The 21,753-nt window shown below is 35.1% G+C and overlaps 1 protein-coding gene across 1 annotated transcript in view; it reads left to right on the top strand.

The window, feature by feature from the left end:
• The window catches only part of HPSE2 (heparanase 2 (inactive)), a 298,488-nt gene that overhangs the window by 135,516 nt on the left and 141,219 nt on the right, over window positions 1-21,753 (top strand). Inside the window, exon 6 of the mRNA XM_051981834.1 lies at window positions 20,232-20,346. Coding sequence (XP_051837794.1) covers window positions 20,232-20,346 — 115 coding nt within the window. The remainder of the gene's footprint in view (window positions 1-20,231; window positions 20,347-21,753) is intronic.

Below are 21,753 nucleotides of genomic sequence, written 5' to 3'. Positions count from 1 at the left end.
ACCCCATGTGTAAAATTTGGAGCCATGGCTAATAAAATTTGCCACTCTGGGATGGTCTCACAACACATACTGGGTAAGGAGTAAGGCTTTGTTCTGGTTGTGCCGGGAGGTTCACCCACTCTATCACACTGTCTCCTTGATGAAGGACTGTTGTGGGTGCCTCTTGTGTGGCAAAAACTGATATTTCCAAGGGTTTTTGAGTGACTCTTTCAACCACATTGGATAAAGCCAGTTCAACTTTTCTCAAAGCGTCTTGAGCTTCTTTTGTAAGCTGGTGTGGTGAATTTAAAGCACTGTCTCCCCTTAAAATATCATATAATGGTTGTAACTGATAGGTAGTCAAGCCTAACACTGGTTGCATCCATTGGATATCTCCTATCAATTTCTGAAAATCATTTAAGGTATTTAGCTTCTCTGTTCTTAAGGACAGTTTTTGTACTGTAAGCACCTTAGGGTATACTTCATATCCTAAATATTGAAAAGGAGCATGTCTTTGAATTTTCTCTTCAGCTATGTATAATTTGTAGTATCTTAGTGTTTCTATGGTCTTATGTAGACATGCTTCTAGCATTTGTTCCTCAGGTGCACATCCCAATATATCATCCATATAATGTAATAGCATAACTTTTGGAAATGCTTTTCTTATTGGAGCAAGAGCAGCAGCAACATACATTTGACACATAGTGGGGCTGTTTTTCATTCCCTGTGGCAAAACTGTCCATTCATATCTTTTATAAGGCTCAGCTAAGTTAACGCTGGGCACTGAAAAGGCAAATCTTTTCATATCCTCCTTATCCAGAAGGATAGAATAGAAACAATCCTTAATATCGATGACCCAAAGAGGCCACTCTCTAGGCAACTGAGTAGGAGATGGAAGTTCAGGCTGAAGAGTTCCCATAGTTTCCATCTGTTCATTCACTTTTCTTAAATCAGTGAGCATCCTCCATTTTCCCGATTTCTTTTTTACAATGAACACTGGGGAATTCCAAGGACTTGGAGAAGGTTGTAAATGCCCTTGTTCAAGCTGCTCCTGTACTATATCTAATAAGGCCTGAATTTTATCGCTACCTAAGGGCCACTGTTCTATCCACACTGGTGTATCAGTTTTCCATTGGATAGAAACAGATGAAAGTGCTGGCAGGCCTTCAACAGCAGCCCTGCTTAAAAAACCAAAGTACTCATTTTTAGCCCTAATTGTTGTAAAACGTCTCTTCCCCACAGATTGATGGGGATTTTTTCAACTATAAAAGGAGTAAAAACTCCTGTTTTGCCTTCAGAAGTCCATCTTATAGGGGCAGCACTAACTTCAGCTGCTATTGATCCTCCTACTCCAGACATATAGGTGTCTGCTTTAATCTTTGGCCAGTGACTGGGCCAATTGGCACCTCTAATAACTGTACGATCTGGACCTGTGTCTACCAATCCTTCCAATGGTAGGCCATTTATATAGATCGTGAGCATAGGTCAGTCACCTGTTACAGCTGCTGTCCAGTATATTTCTGGATTTTGTGGTCTGGAGTCAGAATCTGGGTGACTATCACCACGTTGCTTATTAGGATTCTGTATGAGTAAACCTGATGCTACTAATTCTCCTGGGTGATAAGTCACACATTGTCTACCTGTATTAGTGACTGGGATATTATCTACATATTCCCCAGTTTCCCACATCAGTGTGTGGATGGACACTGGTTTGTACATACAAAAAGGAGGTGAAATGGTCAAGCCTACTGTGCTTGGAGGTAAGGGATCCATAGGCTGGAGAGGAACAGATTTCACCTCTCCAGGGGATATCTCAGTTGTCCCAGCTACATACAGCTCTATTTTCCCCAATTGTAATTCCTTTCTGCCATCAGGTTGCTTCCTGGCTGGTTGACTGTGTAATCCCCTTCTCCCATCATATGGCTTTCTGGCTGATTGGTCATGTCTGGGTACTGGACTTCTAGGCACTCTCTGGGTGCACCATTAGCTGCCATCATGCCCCAAGTGTTTTTTGCCTTGGGCCCTGGGGCTGGGCCCCTCATCCCGTTTCCCTGAATCTGTCTACATTCTGAGGCCCAATGGAAGCCTCTGTTGCATTTTGGACATGAGGTATTGGGTCTTATTCTCCCACCTTGTTTTCCCATTCTATCTCTATACCAACATTGCGCTTTCAGATGCCCTACTTTTCCACACTGAAAGCATCTATGAGTCTCTCTGGAAGTCCCTTGCCAAGAGGGACTCTGTCTTCCCATGTTTGGATTTTGGGAAGTCTGCATCATTGCCTGGCTATAAAAGGCATCTGTGCTCACTGTGGCACAGCGTCTTATAATCTCCTCTAAAGGAGAATCCTTGCGCAGTCCTAGTATAATTCTTCTGCAAACCTCATTAGCATTTTCCTTAGCAAGTTGCCTTATCAAAATGTCTATTATTGGATTTTCTCCATTTGTTCTTGTGATAGCTGTCTGCAAACGTCCCACAAAGTCAGCAAAGGATTCATTTGGCCCTTGTGTTATTTTTGTGAAGGCCTCACCCTTTTCATCTTTATTGTGGAGAGAAGCCCACGCTTTGATAGCATTAGCAGCAATTTGCTCATATGCTGCTATAGAATAATTAATCTGTATTGCGACATCTGCATAAGGACCTACACCTGTTAGTAGGTCACAGGTGATTGCAGCATGAACTCCACTTTGACTATTTTGTGGGCTTGTAGCCTACAGAGCTCACTATATTCAGAAAGCCACAAGTAGTTTTGTCCAGGTTCTAGGCATATCTTTGCTATAGATTTCCAGTCATTAGGGGTCAAGATTTCAAAAGCCAAATTCTGTAATAACATCTTAACATAAGCTGATGTAGCCCCATAAAGAGTGCAAGCTTTTTTCAGGTCTTTGAGGATATCTATATCAAAAGGAGAGTATCTTCTACTTTCTTGACCTGAAGAATTAAACTGTTGAATACCGGGAAAAATGTGGTGTTGAAATTCCAATACATTTCTCCCTTCCTCTTTGCAATCTACTCAAAGGAGCAGCTGGATGCACCCGGAGGGTGGAGTTGATGGAGGAGAGTCAATTACCTGATTCTTAGGTGGGGCTGAAGCTGCCTCAGATTCACCTCACCCTTGAGCCTCACTTAAGTCTCCATGCCCTGTGGGGATATGACCATTAATCTGTTCTTTGTCTTCCTCCTTTATCTCAGGCTTCCCCATTTGGCTATTCCTAGAGTTTTTTCCTTTTCTCCTAGAACTTATATAGTATCTTAAGGCCAACTGTATCATATTGTATAAATAGAATGCCTCGATAGAAATTGAATGAGGACCGTTTTCATTGTAATATGTGGAGAGCTGTTGACCAATCAATGACCAATTATCTGGAGAGATTTGCTCTTCCTCTAAGAACCAAGGGGAGGTGTGTTTTAATGTACCAAGAAGTCTAGCTGTCTGTTCCCAAATTATAAGTAGCCCTTGATCTTCTATCAGCTTAAGCAGGCTTTCTATCCTGGGTGGGGCTGGACTTGGGAGAGTTGGGGTGGGGGATGGAGAATCTTTAGCTAGGATCTGTCCCATTTCAGCCAAAAAAGTTTACTAGTTTAGTCTTTAAGAAAACAAGTTCCCTATTTGTCTTATACTCACCTAAGTTCCTGGTCACTGGAGACTTCAGTGAAAGTAAAGTCCTTGGTTCCCATGCTTGGGCACCAAATGTGATGTCCGCATATTTAAAATCAGCCGGAGTCAGGAATTCAGGTTAAGGGAAAAATCTTCAATCTTTATTGAAGTGAAGAGGTGAAAAAGGATTGCAATAGCAATTTGGGTAAGAAGGACTACTATAGCAATATGGTCAGCTGCAATAGGAAGCCAGCTAGCAAAGGGGAATTGGAGATGAAGGGCCACCGCAATAGCAATACGAGCAGCTGTGACAAGACGCCAGCCAGCAGTCTCTCCTTCCGCTTCCTTTTCCACTCCCTTGCCTTCGCCCACCAAAAACGTCATTTCCTATACAACACATCAGGACTTGCACAAAGAGTGGGCGGGGCCATTTTTTTCTCCAAGCATATATATTAATAGAGTATGGTCCAATTACTGTTTAGCCTCACGTGCTTGGGACCTCAGTGCATCAACTCAAGCCTCAGCCCATTACATTAGGGCAGTTTTTCTTCAAAATTTTTTCAAAGATAATGCCTAGGTTCTTTTTTTTTTTTTTTATCCGATTGTTACTTCCAGGTATTCAAATGATTTTTAAATGATCTCTTTTGGATATATTTTTAAGGTCAATTGTTTTTCCAACGAGATATTTCACATTTTCTTTCACATTTTCATGCTTCTGACTTTGTATGATTGTTTTTTGATGTCTCATAAAGTCATTAGCTTCACTTACTCAATTCTAATTTTTTAGGAATTTTTTTCTTTTGTTAAATTTTAAACCTTTTTTTTTCCATTTTGTCAATTCAGCTTTTTTGTAATAGCCTTTTATTATAAAAATATGCAAAAATAGTTTTTAGCATTCACCTTTGTAAAATCTTGGGGTCCAAATTTTTCTCCCTCCCTTTTCCTCACTCACTCCCCCAGACAGCAAGCAATCCAATATATGTTAAACATGTACAATTCTTCTATACATATTTCCACATTTATCATGCTGCACAAGAAAAAACAGATTAAAAAGGGAAAAAAATGAGAAAGAAAACAAAAATCAAGAAAACAACAATAAAAAAATACTATTTTATTATCTATAATCAGTCCCCATAATCCTCCTTCTGGATGCAGATGGCTCTAAGCATCACAAGTCTATTGGAATTGGCTTGAATTATTTTGTTGTTGAAAAGAACTAAGTCCATCACAGTTGATATTTGCATAATCTTGTTGTTGCTGTGTATAATGATCTCCTGGTTCTGCTTATTTCACTTAGCATCAGTCCATATAAGTCTCTTCAGGCCTTTCTGAAATCACCTGCTGATCATTTCTTATAGAACAATAACATTCCATAATATTAACATACCACAATTGACCCAGCTATCCTCCAACTGATGGGCCTCCATTCAGTTTCCAGTTTCTTGCCACTACAAAAAAGGCAGTCACAAACTTTTGCACATGTGGGTCTCTTTCCCTCCTTTAATATCTCTTTAGGATATAGTCCCACTAGAAACACTTCTGGATCAAAGGGTATACATACTTCCAAATTGCTTTCCAGAATGATTGGATCCATTCACAATTCCACCAACAATGTATCAGTGTCCCAGTTTTCCCACATCCCTTTCAACATTCATCATTATCTTTTTCTATCATCTTAGTCAATCTGAGAGGTGTGTAGTGGTATCTCAGAGTTGTCTTAATTTGCATTTCTCTGATCAATAGTGATTTGGAATGCCTTTTCATATGATTAGAAATGTTTTTAATTTCTTCATCTGAAAATTGTCTGTTCATATCCTTTGACCATTTATCAAGTGGAGAATGGCTTGAATTCTTATAAATTAGAGTCAATTCTCTATATAATTTTAGAAATGAGGTCTTTATCAGAACCCTTAAATGTAAAAATGTTTTCCTAATTTATTGCTTCCCTTCTAATCTTGTCTGCATTCATTTTGTTTGTTAAAAAATACATTTTAAGTTAATATAATCAAAATTATCTATTTGGTGTTCAATTATGAGTTCCAGTTTTTCTTTGGTCACAAATTCCTTCCTTCTCCACAGATCTGAGAGGAAAATTATCTTATGTTTTAATTTACTTAGACTATCCTTCTTTTTGTCTAAATCATGAACCCATTTCGACCTTATCTTGCTATATGTTGTTGGGTGTGGGTCAATGCCTAATTTCTGCCATACTAGTTTGCAATTTTCACAGCAGTTTTTGTCAAATAGTAAGTTCTTATCCCAAAAGCTGGGTTCTTTGGGTTTATGAAACACTAGATTGCTATAATTATTGTGCAGTATATTTTCTAAAATATCATAAATAGTCTTTATATTCTTCATTTAGAATCGCCATAGTTATAGGAACTATTAAATAGGGCATTAGTTTTCATCCTATTTGACCATTAATATATATTGAACTCATATTTGGCTCCAGAGTCTTCCCACATCTGTAGCTTTCCATTTTAGTGCTTGTCAGTTTATATCACTGGTAGTTGTTGGTTCATAATTAAAATTCATGTCTATGCTTATATTCATAAAACTTTTCAGTGGCAATCTGTTTCAAAACCAGGAATTCTTAAATTTTAAGATAAAATAATGAGTCTCATTAGCTGTGAGAATCCTACTGGTTGGGCTTTTGATTGACAGTACTGTCTTGTTACAAAGCTAATTCCAAAGCCATTTATCCAAAGAACTTGCTGGGATAATGGAAAACCATTAGTGGCATATCATAAGGTGGTCAACCAAATTTTGAATGTTTGATCACAATTCTCACCTCAGCAATTTCCAAAACATCTCAGGAATCATTGCCCTCTTTCTGCTCTTTCTTTTTGTCGATCTTCCAAAAGATAAAATAAATCATTGTAAAGTTTAGTAGTAGTCTCCACAAATCTCCAAAATTACTTACCAAACACCAAAAAAGTTTAGTTTTTATTAATTCTTTGGACATGATTTGGAGAAAGTACCAATATTTCTATTTTTAGGGACTGTGTTCACTTTATAGAACTGTTATGTGATGAATGTACTTGAGAGCAGCCGAGAAGAACTGGTACTTGCTATCAATAGCTTTAAACTAGTGGTTTCTCACCTGTTTCTTACCTTCAATGGTCTTTCTTCATGCCATTCGAGGTCTTTTCAGAGTGTTACAAAATCATTTTTAAAAGCCAATACCAATATATTTGACTACATTTTTCATTCTTCTTCAGTTTCCACAAAATTCTTTTTTTTGCCATTCTTATATAAAAGAATCCTTAGTCCTCTCTCACTCTTAAGACTAGCTTGTTTGCCACACATATCTACTCCACTGAGGCCTCCTGACTGAGACTTCATTTATCAGTTCATCACAAAACAGTGATGCTGCTAAATATGCTTCTTATGGAGGAGTAAACGAATAGTAAACTTTCAGTTCTGATGGGGAAAAAATCCAAAACAAACTGAAATAGGAGCTTTGACATACAAACATAAGAGTGAAGAAAAATATAGAAAGGGATCAATTTGATCAGCCACCTTTCCTTTTTAAGTACCCAGGACAACAGAAATAACTAAATGTAATTGGGGATATTAAAATCTGTTATTTATATCTATTGCTTCCTAATTACAAAAAAAAAATGAAGGTTAAGGGACTTGGTTGTTCTTTAGAAAATTTAATTTTACATAAATTTAGTAAAAACCCATGGTTCCATTAGCTAAAAAGTTTATAGTCATAGAATAGCTTTTGCATCATTTTACATATATAAACACACATATATTGTTTTTAAAATCCTTTAAAATGTTCAGTCTTCATTGTTCAGAGAATCTGCAATCTAATCATTTGTTTCAGTTTAAATTTATTTTGTTCCTATTCTTGTTAGTTGTCATGTAAGGATATAATCTAAATTATGAAAACTGTATTAATTTGTTCAGAGATAAAAACAGACTTCATTTTGTATTTTACTTGCAAAGCAGAATGAAAAACACTTAGAACAAAATGAAAATAAAATGCTAGTAAAAAGACTACAGAAATGTATTTTAAAAGTAACTCATTTTGATCAAGTTGGATTTTTGCCAGAGAAACCAACATGGTTGAGCATTAGAAAAATAAATGATTCATGCTAAAAAAAAAAAAAAAAAAAAAAACCACAGCCCAAATCACAGAAATATATCAGTAGATCCCCCAAATCCTTTAACAAAGTGCAGCACACATTTATTTTTAAAACTCATCAAGGCATGGACTGGTATTTGCAACACATAGGAGGAGAAAAGCCTTCTTTCCTTACTGTTATGTGCCATCATTCTAAAATGTCAGTGATGAAGAAGCCAAGATGGCAGAATACAGGCAGAAACTCAACTAATCTCACCCTCAAACCACTCCAAATTTCTTTAAATAATGACGCTAAATAAATTTTGACTCATGAGAACATCAAAAAGATGGAGTTGAACATTTTCCAGAAAAAGGCAATTTAGAAGTCCAACAGAAAAGATCTGTGACACCAGGGTGGGAGTCCAACTCCCAGACTGCACCAGGGTAGCTCAGAACCCAGCCACAGCCCTGAACCTGGCCCCTGTGTCCACTAAGCAGGACCTTTGAATCAGCAGCAGTCCTGGTGGCTTCCAGATCTCCCAGCCCAAAGACACCAAAAAGGACCTGAAAAGTCATCAGAAAAGTCTGTGGAACCAGGGTGGAAGCCCAGCCCACAATCCCAGGGCAGGCCACAACAGCACAGCCCTATCACAGGCTAGCCCTGTTCTAGGCTTGGACCCCAGAGGCAAGGCAGGATTTCTGAATCAGCAGCAATGCTGGAGACTTCCAGACCTCTTGGCCTAGGGACACTGGGGAGAACTTGGGAGGTCAGCAGAGAAGGTCCATGGCACCAAGTGGGAGTCTTGCATGTAGTCCCAGCACAGGCTGGGCTGGCACAGCCCCAGCCTCAGCCCTAGTAGCCCCAGCTTCAGCAAAGCAGGTCTCTATTGCTTTGTACACTAAATCTTACAGCTACACTGGAGCAGGATCACACCTAACAATTCCAGAGCAGAAAATAGTGTAGTCAATGTAGTCAGATTCCTAGAAGGGGTTCTGAAAACTGCTACATAAAACCCCAGAAGCTTGGGACAGTGCACTCTCTATCCTGGAAACAGAGCCTACTTTAACAAAGAGTTAAAAGCCAAGTAATAGACTACAAAAATGAGCAGAAATTAGAAAAAGTGTCTGATCACTGAAAGTTATGGTGACAAGGAGGATCAAAACACACACTCAGAAGATGAAAAAATCAAAGCTCCTACATCCAAAGCCTCCAAGAAAAATAAAAATTGGGTATGGAAGAGCTCCAACGGGACTTTGAAAATCAAGAAAGAGAGATAAGAAGAAAAATTAGGGAAAGAATTGAGAGAGGTGCAAAGAAAATAGAAAAAATCTAATTAGGAGAAGAGTGCCTTAAAAAGCAAAATTGACCAATTAGGAAAGGAGATAGAAAAGCTCACTGAGGAAAAAAATTCCCTAAAAAGAGTCAAGCAAATGGAAGCCAATGACTTTAAGGCAAATCAAGAGGCAATAAAGCAAAACAAAAAAAAAAAATGAAAAAATAGGAAAAATGTTAAACATCTCACTGGAAAAACAACTGTTCTGGAAAATAGATCCAGGAGAGATAATTTTAAAATTATTGGTCTACCTGAAAGTCATGATCAAAAAAAGATAATGTCCAAATGGACATTATCTTTCAAGAAATTATCAAGGAAAACTGTCCTGATATTCTAGAACCAGAGGTTAAAATAGAAATTAAAAGAATCCACCAATTACCTCCTGAAAGAGATCCAAAAATGAAAACTCCTAGGAATATTATAACCAAATTCCTGAATTTCCAGGTCAAGGATAAATTATTGTAAACATTCAGAAAGAGTTCAAGTATAGTAGAACCATTTAGTCAGGATAACACAAGATTTAGTAGCTTCTACTTAAAGGACTGGAGGCCTTGGAATATATGATATTCCAGAGAGCCAATGAAGCTGAGATTATAAACAAGAATCACCTACCCAGCAAACCTGAATATCATCCTTCAGAGGAAATGGTGGTCATTCAGTGAAATAAAGGATCTTGAAGTATTCATGATGAAAAGCCCAGAGCTAAATGGAAATTTTGATTTTCAAACATAGCAGTCTGGAGGAGCATAAAGAGGTAATCAAGAAAGTGATATCATAAGTGATTAATAAGTTATCTGTTATCATTTCAACATGGATGGATGATACTAGTAACTCATTATCACTTTCTCATTATTATGGCAATTAGAAGGAGTGTATGTAGACAGAGGACACAGATGTGAGTTGAATATTAATTAAAGAATGTAAATATTCTTTAAAATGATGAAATTAAGAGAATGAGAGAGGAATGTACTGGGAGAAAGGGAAAAGAGAAAGTATAATGGTGCAAATTATCTGCCATAAAAAAGAGGCAAGAAAAAGCTTTTACAGTAGAAAGAAACAGGAGGAGGAGGAGAGTGAACCTTACTCACATCAGAAGTGGCACAAAGAGGAAATAACATACATATTCAATATGGGTACAGAAATCTATTTTACCATGCAAGATAATTGAAAGGGAATGGAATATGGTTAGATGGAGGGTAATAAAAGAGAGAGCATATTGGTGGAGAGAGTGTTTCAGTACTAAAACACTTTTGAAGAGGGATAGGATGAAAAGAGAGAGAGAATAAATGGGGGGAAATAGAAATAGCAGTAGTTATGAGAAATGATGAGCAGGATGCTCTCAAAAACAAACAAACAAACAAACCTAGAAAGTCCTCTATGAACTCAAGCAAAGTGAAATTTACTATATACAAAGTAATATCAATGTTCTGGGATGACCAGCTATAAATGAATTTGCAATTCTCAGTAGTATAATAATCATCCACAACTACTCTGAAGTACTTATGATTAAAAATCCTATCCATATCCAAAAAATGAATTGACTGTGTCTGTATAATTTATCTTGAGGGTTCTTATTTTCATTAGGGTGGAAGATCTATGTTTTCTTTCTTTTTTTAAACTTTTATAGAAATGTTTTGCATAACTTCACATGTGGTTTCTAAATTGTGGATGGAGATAATGGAAAGAAACTAGAACTCAAAATTATTAAAAACAAATGTAATTTTTGTTTGTATTTAATTGAAGAAATATTAAATAAATAAAAAAGCCTTCATATCAGAAAAAAATTTTAAAAAAATAAAATGCTGGTGCTAACAATAAGAAATGAGAAAAAAATCAAAGGTGTAATAATGGCAAAGTAGAAACAAGATTATCCCTGTTTACAGATTTATTTAGAAATATTAAAGAATCAGCAAAGAAACAAATTAAGGATAACTTCAGTAAAACAAGATTATACCAAATAATCCACAAAAATTATCATCATTTCTATTTAGCAAAAACACAATCCATAAAGAAATAATAGGATAATCTTATACAATACACTTATATAAAATGCAGAAAATGTCTGAAAGGCAATCTACTGAAACACACTCAAGACATTTTTGGGGTACAATTGCAAAATGTTCTTTGAAATAATAAAGAATAACTTAAATAATCTTATGGGTAATCAGTACTTATACCTGGACCTAATAACATAATAAAAATGGAAATACTACTTAAATAACATACATGTTTAGTGCTAGAGTCACACAGGAAAACAAGAAAAAGAAATAAGATAACAGAAGAAAAAAAGATCAGGTATCTCATACTAGGGGGAAGAGTTCTTAACCAAGCACAGGACTTATCACAAAATCTAAAATACATAACTTCAATTACTTGAATGTGAAAAGCTTTTGCATGAATAAAATCAATGCAATTAGGAGAGGAGAACTGTCAGTTTTGAGGGGAGGGAATCCTTATATCATATATCTTTGATAATTGTCTGATGGTCTAAAAATATGTGTTTAATTTTTACACATACATACACACACACACACACACACACACACACACCCCTAAGAACCCAGTAGAAAGTGACTGAAGACCATGAACAAATAGTTCTCAAAACAATTACAAATTTAACAACCATTTGAATTTTTACTCCAAAATCACTAATAAGAGAAATGAATATCAAAAATACTCTGAAATTTTATCAGATACTCAGCAAGTTAGCAAAGATAATAAGAAATAAGGTTAGTCATCTGAGGGAATAAAGAAAAGTAAATTCACTGTTGTATTATGAATTGGTACAACAGTTCTAAAAAGCAAAATGCCTAAAATGTCCATACTCTGGTTCTAGTAATAGTACTAGGCATATGATCCAAGGAGGTATAACAGAGAAAGAAAAGTTTTATATGCACTAAAATACTCATAGTAGCACTCAAAAAGAAAACAACTAGAAATAAATATGTAATCCTTGATTAGAAAATAGCTTAATTAACTATGATATATGAATATGATGAATTATTACTATACTATAAAAAGATGAATATAAAGAATTTAGAGGAGAATGGAAATAATTAGATTAACTTCTGCTGGAAAAACAAAACAAAGAAAAATATACACAGTGACTTTTGTGACATAAAGTTAAAAGAATCAAAAACAAAATGAAATTGGAGGCTTTGTATAGTTTTAATGACCCTATTTGGCTCTGGAGCAAAGCTGAGAAAATGTACTGGCCACCTTCATTGGTCAGGTGTCACCTGTTATTTGTAGTTGTGTTGGCTAGTTTTGCTGAATTGCTTTTTTTAAAAAAATTATTCTTTCTTTAAAGAAATGGCTCTCCAGGTAGAGGAGGAAGTGATATATCCAGAAATCAACATGATATAAAAATAAAATGTTTTACTAAAAATAAATTTTTAAGTGACAGGAATGTAAGGGTTCAAAACCAAATGAGACTAGTGATGAAAATTAAAGAAGGAGGTGGAGGGTTGCTATACTGAGATCATTGGTTGTCATTAATCAGAATGAACAATACAGAAAGACAAAACAAGTCAAATTTTGATACAAAGGAATATTATCTTTCAACTTAAGGCTAGAAATGGTTAACAGGGAATTAAAGCTTAAGCTAAGACAGAAGATGCTAAGAGAGTATCTGGCTAATCTCAATAAGTTCAGCAAAGCCTTGAATCAACTTCGCTTTAGGATACTGGGAAAAAAAAAAAAAAAAAAACATTGGAAGTTACTGCTTAATAACCATCGTGATTTTTGAAAGATTATAAAGAGTAAGAAACATGCTATAAGGGAAAAGGATAAATGTCCTCATTCCCCCAGAAGAAGAAAGAGTTCATTTTTCACACTGTGGTTTAAAGGTCCAACAGCATGCTATTTCTGTCCCTTATTGTGGCACAAGGGTGACCCTAGGTTCTCCGACGCTATGCCCACCAAGTATAGGATATAGAATGCTCTTAAGTGCTTTAGAGATTTGGAGTATAGCAGAAATTGTCTGCTTTCTGAAGACCAGTTTGGCTAGATATTCATAGGTAGGCTGATCTCTTGATGAATTCTTTGAACTTGGCAATCCATGAAACAAAGAAAACTACAGGGTGTTCTAGTTTTAAGCTTCACAAAAGTCTTAGTGATATTTTTAGTTAATAAATGTTTAAAATGCACTATAACTTTAAGGAGACCTTATATAAGATGGTCTTCAATTTTGTGACTCTGCTTTCAGCTTCTGCACTGACAGAGACAGTAATAGAAAAGGGGCCGAATTGCTTATTATCACACAGTTGTTAGATTGTCTATAAACATAAACTTAGCTATTGTTACTCTGAATTTGACATCTTTGTCTAGTGACCAACAAAGGGAAATATGACTAAAGGAACTCTATTTTAACAATCTTGACATTCTCACTATAAATGAAACCAGAAGCCAGAAAGAGTTGCAGCTAAACGAACAGATGGTTCACAGATTCTCCTTGGAAAGGCCAATAATGGAATTAATAGAATTGGTTTTATCATGAGGCCACAGACAACAAGAGACAACATTTTTAATGGTATAATTAATTATACAGTATGTTATTTCTCATGATAAATATTTTCAAAAAGATGCCTTTGAAAATATCCTTCATGCAACAAAACCTGTTGCAGAGGAGAAAAAGGTAGAGAAATTTTAAAAAGAACTTGATTAACAAATCTGATTAAACTTCAAAGAATTTGCTTATATCAAATTAAATGCTAAGTTTACTGCTAAGATTAAATACTAATTTGATACTAAATGAGTTTAATACAGAGATGAGCACATAGTAGGCACATTGTGGACACAAAAAGCAAAATACAGCCTCACAAATATTTTAAATATAAATAATCTTTATGTAAATATTTTAACAGATAGGAAATGACTTATGACTGATGTGGTAGCCATTCCTGAATCAACTCTATGTACAGTAATACTCTTAATTTATTAGAGAAATTATAAAAAGTAATACAAATCTATAATAAAATAAATAAATAAAAAATAATAAAATAAATAAAATAAATAATAAAAATAAAATAAAATAAATAAATAAAATAGAAAATAAAAAATAAATAAAAATAAAAATAAAGAAATAAAAAATAAATAAAAATAAAAAATCTATAAAAAATAAAATAAAATAAATAAAAAATAAAAGGTGATGATTTATTGAAAGGATTTTTTTAATGCCAAAATGTGATGTAGATGGAAGACTGAATATTGATTTAACATTTATGAAAATTTCAAAGAGAAGTTTAGCCAGAGTAAATCAATTGCCATAAGGAAACCAAAAATACTAAAACTTTCTTAATCAACAAACACTTGATTTATTTGTAAAGCAGAGAGGGAAACAGCAGCTAAGAGGAATATTGTTTATCGCCTCCTTAAGCAGTGAGAAATAATGAAGAGGTAAGGAAATTGGTGTGACCCAGAGACATGCTGAGGGCATTTAAAGATTAAACTAGAAGACAACAAACTGACTAAACAAGAAAAACATCTGCATGGAATTTCATTAATTCTTTGTACCATCAAGCCAGTAGACATTTGGACTCAACATCATAGCACTGATGTGAACTAATGGAGACAATCATTGGACCCTGTGCACAGAAGAGGCCTGTGCTCAAAACAGCACAATTTTGAGAATGTCATGGGATCTTGAATTTTGAGTCAGAAGGGATTTCTGAGATAATCTAGTCTTAACACCTTCATTTTTATAGATGATGCATCTGAAACTCAGAGAGCTTAAATAATTTGTCTAATGTTACCCAAGTAATAAGATTGTAATCATTTCTCAAATCATCTAAAGAGAAATATTCAAATGTGTGGAAAAACTCTCAGATTTTATGACTTCTAAAAAAAGAATACCAAGAAATTTTACTAGCAATCCATATGTCTATTTTCCTATTTATATAAAAATTTATGATAATCTGCACAAATATTGAAGATAACTTTGGGACTATTGTAAGGAAAAATGGAGAATTTCACAAGTGATATTCTATAGTAAAAGATTATATCTTTATCATCACAATTTATTGAAAGATATAAAGAATATATGATTTTACCTTAGTGTGGATTGGTGACTATTAAAAAGCATTTGATTCATTAGTAGAAAATTCTGTCTTAAAGGCTTGATTCAGAAAAGTTGTTCCCCTATTTATACATTCAAATTACATAAGATAAAACTATAGAGAGAATCTTATGCAGCGTCCCTACAGATATTCATATCAATTAGGTATAATGTCTGGGCTAGCTTTCTGGAGAATCTTGGGACCAGCTTGGGTCCTTGATCTTAATGGAGGAGGCAGGAGAGTCACCAGGATGGTCAAAGATAGATATCTCATTTCCAGTCCTTCTCAGCCCTTATATACCTTAGTACAATTACATCGTTACAGCATACTGAATATGTGTGAACTAGAGAACTGTTATATCACCATACTAAGTACTAAGTATATATGTGAACTAGAGAACCATCATCTCATCAGTTCCACTGAGTTAACACCTGGTTTCAAGTATACTTCTCCAGAGTTCTGGCCCTCTACAGTTAGGTATAAAATATGTATGCTTACCAAAAGTATATGTTACCTCTTGGATAAGATCTATCATAGGGTCCAAACTGAGGATGGATTTCCTATAAATATTAAAAGTTTACAAATACTCTTGATTTTGAATTAAGACTAAATATAATAAAGATTAATGAAAGATCCTACACTCAGATTTTAAAAGTTAATTCACACATACAGAATGGCAGAGAAGTAAACAGCAGAAAAAGTAATGTTAAAAAACAGAAAAGTTTAGTGAGCTATAAATTCAGAATGAATCAACAGTATTACATGATAGTCAAAAAAAAATTGCTCATTCTTAAACTACAAAGGAGAAACTGTTGAGAGGAGGTGTTTAGTGTCCTTCAAAAGCCCCACAAGATTTAAAGGAGCTAGAATCTGTAGCTTCTGAAAGAAAAGGTTTAGAAAACAGTTAATATTTGAAGGTCTGTCTTGTATCCCCTTTGAGGACAGAACTAATAACAGTAGGTAGAACTTGCAGAGAAATAAATTTCTGTGTAAAGCAAAGTACCCCAAGAATTAATAGTGTCCAAAATAGAAATATACTGTCTCAGAAAGTAAAAGGCTTGCCATCCTTAGGAATCTTTAATCAGAAAAATAGATGACTATCTGTTGTGAATAACAATATATATAATAATGATAATATTTATATAGTACTTTTAAGTTTATAAAGCCCTTTATCATATAATTTTATTTTATCTTCTTAACATCTTTTGTTGGTGCGGGTTACTATTTTATAGATGAAGTATACTAAAATTAAATAACTTGTCCAGATTTATACATTGTCTAAAGCAGAATTTAAATTAGGATCTTCTTAACTCTAAATCCAGTCTTCTTTACTTCTCACTACTTATCTGTTCAGATGCAAATTAGATTGGATGATTTAGGACCATAAAATCATAGGATTAGAGATGAAAGGAACCTTAGAGGCTCTCTAATACTAATTTCTCATCTTACTAGTGGAGGGAGTAAGTAACTTGTTCAGAGTCACATAAGATAGTAAGTAGAAAATCCAAGGTTTGAATCCATGGCCTTTCTTTCCAAATTCAGCACATTTTCTATTTGTAAATCTGAATTCTATGATTTTGTGAATGCTTTTCCTTATCACTCACATCTAATCAGTTATTAAGTCATGTTGTTCTCATCTACATAATAGTCTTTAAATCCATCCCACAGGCCTCATTACTATTACTATTATTCACTGCTATTTCTCCCTCAGTCCATTTTCTATATTCCTACCAAATTAATTTTCCTTTTGTACATGATTAGTAATGTCACATCTCAGCTCAGACTCCTTCAGTGGCTCCCTCTTGCCTGTCAAAAAAGTGTAAACTTCTTATCTTTCGACTATGTTTCCTCTTTTATCTTGTATGATTACCTTCTCTATATGTAAATTCTAGTCACACTAAATGGCATGTATTTTCTGCTTTTTGTATGCCTGAGAGACTTTCTTGTTCACTTTCTCCATCTTTTTAAATCTTATCCACCTTTTAAAGAAGACACATCATCCTTGATCTCTAAATAGTCTTTGACATTTTCAGTCTATTTACTTCTAGGTTTTCTTGAAACTACTTTCTCTTGATTTCCCTTCTACCTGTCCGGCTATTCCTTCCTTCTCAGTCCTCTTTGCAGGATCTTCATGCAGGCCATGATGTTGGTCAAGGCTTTGGCGTAAGCCTTCTCTTTTCTTTCTGCTGCATTTCTTAATGATCTCATCATCTCCCATAGAATCTCACATCTATGCAGATTGCTTATAGGTTTATGCAACCCTAATCTTTCTCCCAGTCACCACTGTCACGTCTTCTGTTACATATTGGATCTCTCAGACTGTATATCTGTCTCGTAGACATCTCCAGCTACCTACTGGATCTCTCAGATTTGCTGTCTGCCCCCTAAACATGTTGCTCTTTCTCACTTCTTGCTTTCTGACAGAGGGCATTATACCCTCACATAGCCAGGCTCACAGCACAGCCTCCTCCTTGACTCATTCTTGCCTCCTGACTCTCTTTAATCCCTCACAGCTAGTCAGTTGCCAAAATCTATTGATTCTTCCTTTGTCCCCTCTCTCTCATGAAGCCCTTTCTCTCTTACTATTGCCACTACCCTGATACAGACCCCATCACCTCACACCTAGACTTATACCTTCAGATTGACGTCCCTTCCCTAAGTGTCTCCCCACTCCAGTGAACTTTCAGATTGATGATAATGATGACCATAATCATAACCCATAACAACAGCTAACATTTATTTGGTGCTTGCTATAAGCCAGGCGCTGTGCTAAGCACTTTACAATTAGTATCTCATTTGAGTCCTACAGCAATGTGTAAGTGTTAGGATGTGAGTATTATTATTATCCCCATTTTTTACTGAGGAATATTTTGAGGCAAACAGAGGTTAAATGATTTGCTCAGCTAGTAAATGTTTGAGGCTGGACTTGAACTCAGCTTTCCTGACTCCGGGCCAAACTCTATCCACTTTACCACCTTGCTGATTAAAATGAAGTCTAAAAAGGTGATTGGCTCAAGATTACATACTGGTAGTTAGCAAGAACCAGAATATGAAGCCAGGTTAACTCCTACTATATGGTCCAGTCAGTAGTTATAATGGGAGGAGTGTAGAAGAGAAGAAGAATAAATCTCAGCCATGCTAAGAATACTTTAGAGTATCCTCAAACATATTGATTCCCCTTCGCAATAGTTAAAAATAGGGTTTGTTAATTAAGTTACATTTTTTAAACAGCTGCTTTGTTTAATGTACTCTATTGTTCTTAGGGCTATGGGCAACGCAAAGAGGTATCAGGCATGGTCCCTCTTAATGTGTATATACAGGTGTACATACTCCCAGGATACCACAAATGCATTGCATAGGCACACAAAAATGTGAATAGTCTTCTGCACACTGTAATCCACACAGGCTTACAGATGTCTTCACATATACAAACACCAAGACACATTGATATTTTTACACCCATGCACTCCTAGATGCAGTACCTCATAGACACATAAACACTTAGAGCACATGTGTATGTATTCATAGAGAAATCACAGACTCTCTTTGATTTTCACAGTTTCAGAATGAAAAGAACACTGAGCCTGGAGTCAGGAAAGCAGAATTAGGAACCCAATTTCATCACTCAGTGACAATGGGAGAGGGGCTTGACTTAGAATTAATCCATCTATGACAATCCTTTCTGTATCAAGGGTCAGTCAATACTTGTTTTAATTATTTCAGCTTGAGCACATCTCTCCTTTCAGCTTTGGCTTTTTAAATGTAAAACAAAGGTCAATTTCAATCCTGGTATTCTGTGATTATCAGTATATTTTTTAAACATGTTAATTGCTGTGAAGAAAAAAAATAAAAATTGAGAGGCGGAATTAAAGTTGTACTTTATCTAATTCAACCTCCTCTTTTTTCATATGAGGAAACAGATCCAGAGCCATGAAGTGGACTGCTCTGTGTTATACCAGTTTTGAGAATAAAAGAATTCAATCTCAGATCTACTCACTTCTAATATAGTTCCCTTCCCATATGGCCATTCTCAAAATTATAAATATGAGATGCTTTGAATATAAAAGCATAATGTAAACCATGATACAATTATTATAAATATAGTTATTCTGTAATCAGGAGTTTCCTGGACCCTAATTTACTAGTTAGGAAAAGTATAAGTTCCTGATTAATCTCTTGTATGTTGACTATTCCAGGGCTTCTTAAACTTTTTTCACTAGTGATGTTTTTTTCACACAAGAAATTTTTACATGATTCCTGGTATATAGGTATATAAAATAGGTTAAAAGAATCGAACTTTTACTGACAATAAATCATAATTTCATGACCCCAACATTTAGTTATGAGACTCCATATGGGGTTGCAAATCACAACTGAAGAAGTTAGGGACTATTCAATGACTTTCAAAGTTAGTTCTAACTTTAAGAGTTCTATTAATTATCAAAATTTTAAGTTTTCCAATATTTCAGAAGAGTGCATGATAAAAGCATGTATGCATGCTTGTGTGTGTGTGTATGTGTGTGAGCATGAGCTTGTGGGTATTTGATGGAGAAAAATGGAGTTTTAGATAGTCCTAATGCTTTTGAATGATGATTTGCATGTGAGGATGGATATTTGTGACTATTTTACGCTAAAGGAGTATATGTATGATGAACTTTATGCATTATGGGGGACCTATTTTTGTTGGGTCATAACAATCTCTGTGTAATTAGTTGGATCTAGAAATAAGTATGATTTTAATAAAAAATTCCTTTAGTGGATATTCCTTTTTAAAAGATATATAAATGACTAGAATGTTTGTGTTTGTTTGTAAATTCTATGAGGTGGAGAAGACCTGTATGAATAGTATATCCACAATAAGGTATCTAAGTAGGCAAATTTAAGCAATGGGATTCACAGTTATGACTTTTGTCTTATAAAATATGAGGTTTTGCCTTGGAAACTACCTAAAAGCAGACTGCTTTGTGGTTTATGATATTAAAGTAATGGGATGGGTCTGGACACCTGATTTGAAGATCATAAGGAAATGCAAACATGAGCCACTATTTGAATGCAAGTACTCTTTGCAAACTGTGAGAGAGAAATTGGGTAGACCTAACTCTGCCAGTCAGTCAGTAATCTTTAGGATACTTATTCCAGTCCATGCCTATTTCGAAATGCATTGATGTAGCTGTTTTCCTGCTTTTTAGATGGTTGAACACTTTAGGAATGTTGGCCAATCAGGGCATCGATGTTGTGATACGGCACTCATTTTTTGACCACGGCTACAATCACCTTGTGGACCAGAATTTTAACCCATTACCAGTAAGTGCGGGATGAAGATCCCATTACATATTCCCTGTCTTTCAATCCCTATGATCATATACCTTTTGTCTTATTGTATGTAGGCTGTGAAAATTTTCTTTTTCTTTTCCTGTTACCAGTTAGTACCATAAATCAGAGAGAGAGAGAGAGAGAGAGAGAGAGAGAGAGACAGACAGACAGACATTCTTGTCTTCTGTTCTCTTGACCCATTTCACAGACTTTTGGCTTCATCACAATTTTTTAAAATTTAAAACCCTCTTCTCCTTGTGGCCTGTTTGAACTCTATTTAAAAATGAATTTTTTTAGATTGGTTTCTTTTAATGCTAATAGGATACATTAGTTAATGTCAAATGCAACATGTTGAAAACAGATGGGAGAGTGTTAGCCAAAATCGGAGATGATGTGGATCTCTTTCTTAGAGAAGAAGATTACTCCAGTTACAACTACACATTGACCCCATGAATGGACAGTGAGAACATTTATATGGAACACAAGAAGAATATAGTAATTATGTACTGGTGTTCAAAATATATTTGTTCAAAAATTTATGAAACTCAACTTGTCCAAGAAACTTACTCTAAGCATATGTGGTAACAACTTTATCTTAATCTTATCCTAATAACGCTGTCCTAATCAAATAATCGATGGCCCTCAAATGTCATTGCTAAGCAATCATCCCTTATCTGGGATCTATAGCCATAAAATCATGTGTGTGTGTGGTGTGTGTGTGTATGTGTGTGTGTGTGTGTGTACTAGCACTGTTATCACTCTTAAATTAGATATATGGCATAACTAGTTTAATGGTTGCAGACGTCCCAAATTAGGCCATCATAATTATCATAGTTCTAGTATTTCCTTCTTCACCTCAGAGTAGCAGAGGAATGCAATAGGAAAAAATGTATATTAGGGCATAATTGTTACACTTTTAGAACCAGAAGTGGTTTAAGGTGAAAACAGCTAATAACTTGTGGAGACTGTGGAAGAGAGAAAGAATACTAGGCTTAGAATCAAAGACCTGGATTTGATTCCTATATCTGCCACTTCACCCTCCCTTGCAGTTTCTTTTTCTTTTTTTCAGTTATTTTATTTTATAATAATAGCTTTTTATTTTTCAAAATACATGTCAAGATAGTTTTCCATATTAGCCCTTGCAAAACCTTGTATTCCAAATTTTTCTCCTTCCTTTCTTCTCCCTTCCCATAGACAGCAAGTAATCCAATATAGTTTAAACATGTGCAATTCTATACATATTTCCCCAATCATCATGCTGCACAAGAAAAAAATTAGATCAACTGGGAAAAAAATTAGAAAGAAAAAAAGCAAGCAAACAACAACAATAACAAAAAAGGTGAAAATACTATGTTGTGATCCAACTCAGTTCTCACAGTCCTCTTTCTGGATGCAGAT

Source organism: Antechinus flavipes, chromosome 2, assembly GCF_016432865.1.
Source record: "Antechinus flavipes isolate AdamAnt ecotype Samford, QLD, Australia chromosome 2, AdamAnt_v2, whole genome shotgun sequence".
NCBI lineage: Eukaryota > Metazoa > Chordata > Mammalia > Dasyuromorphia > Dasyuridae > Antechinus > Antechinus flavipes.
The sequence above is the reverse complement of the archived record's forward strand: the minus strand, read 5'-3'. Positions and strand labels throughout refer to the sequence as shown.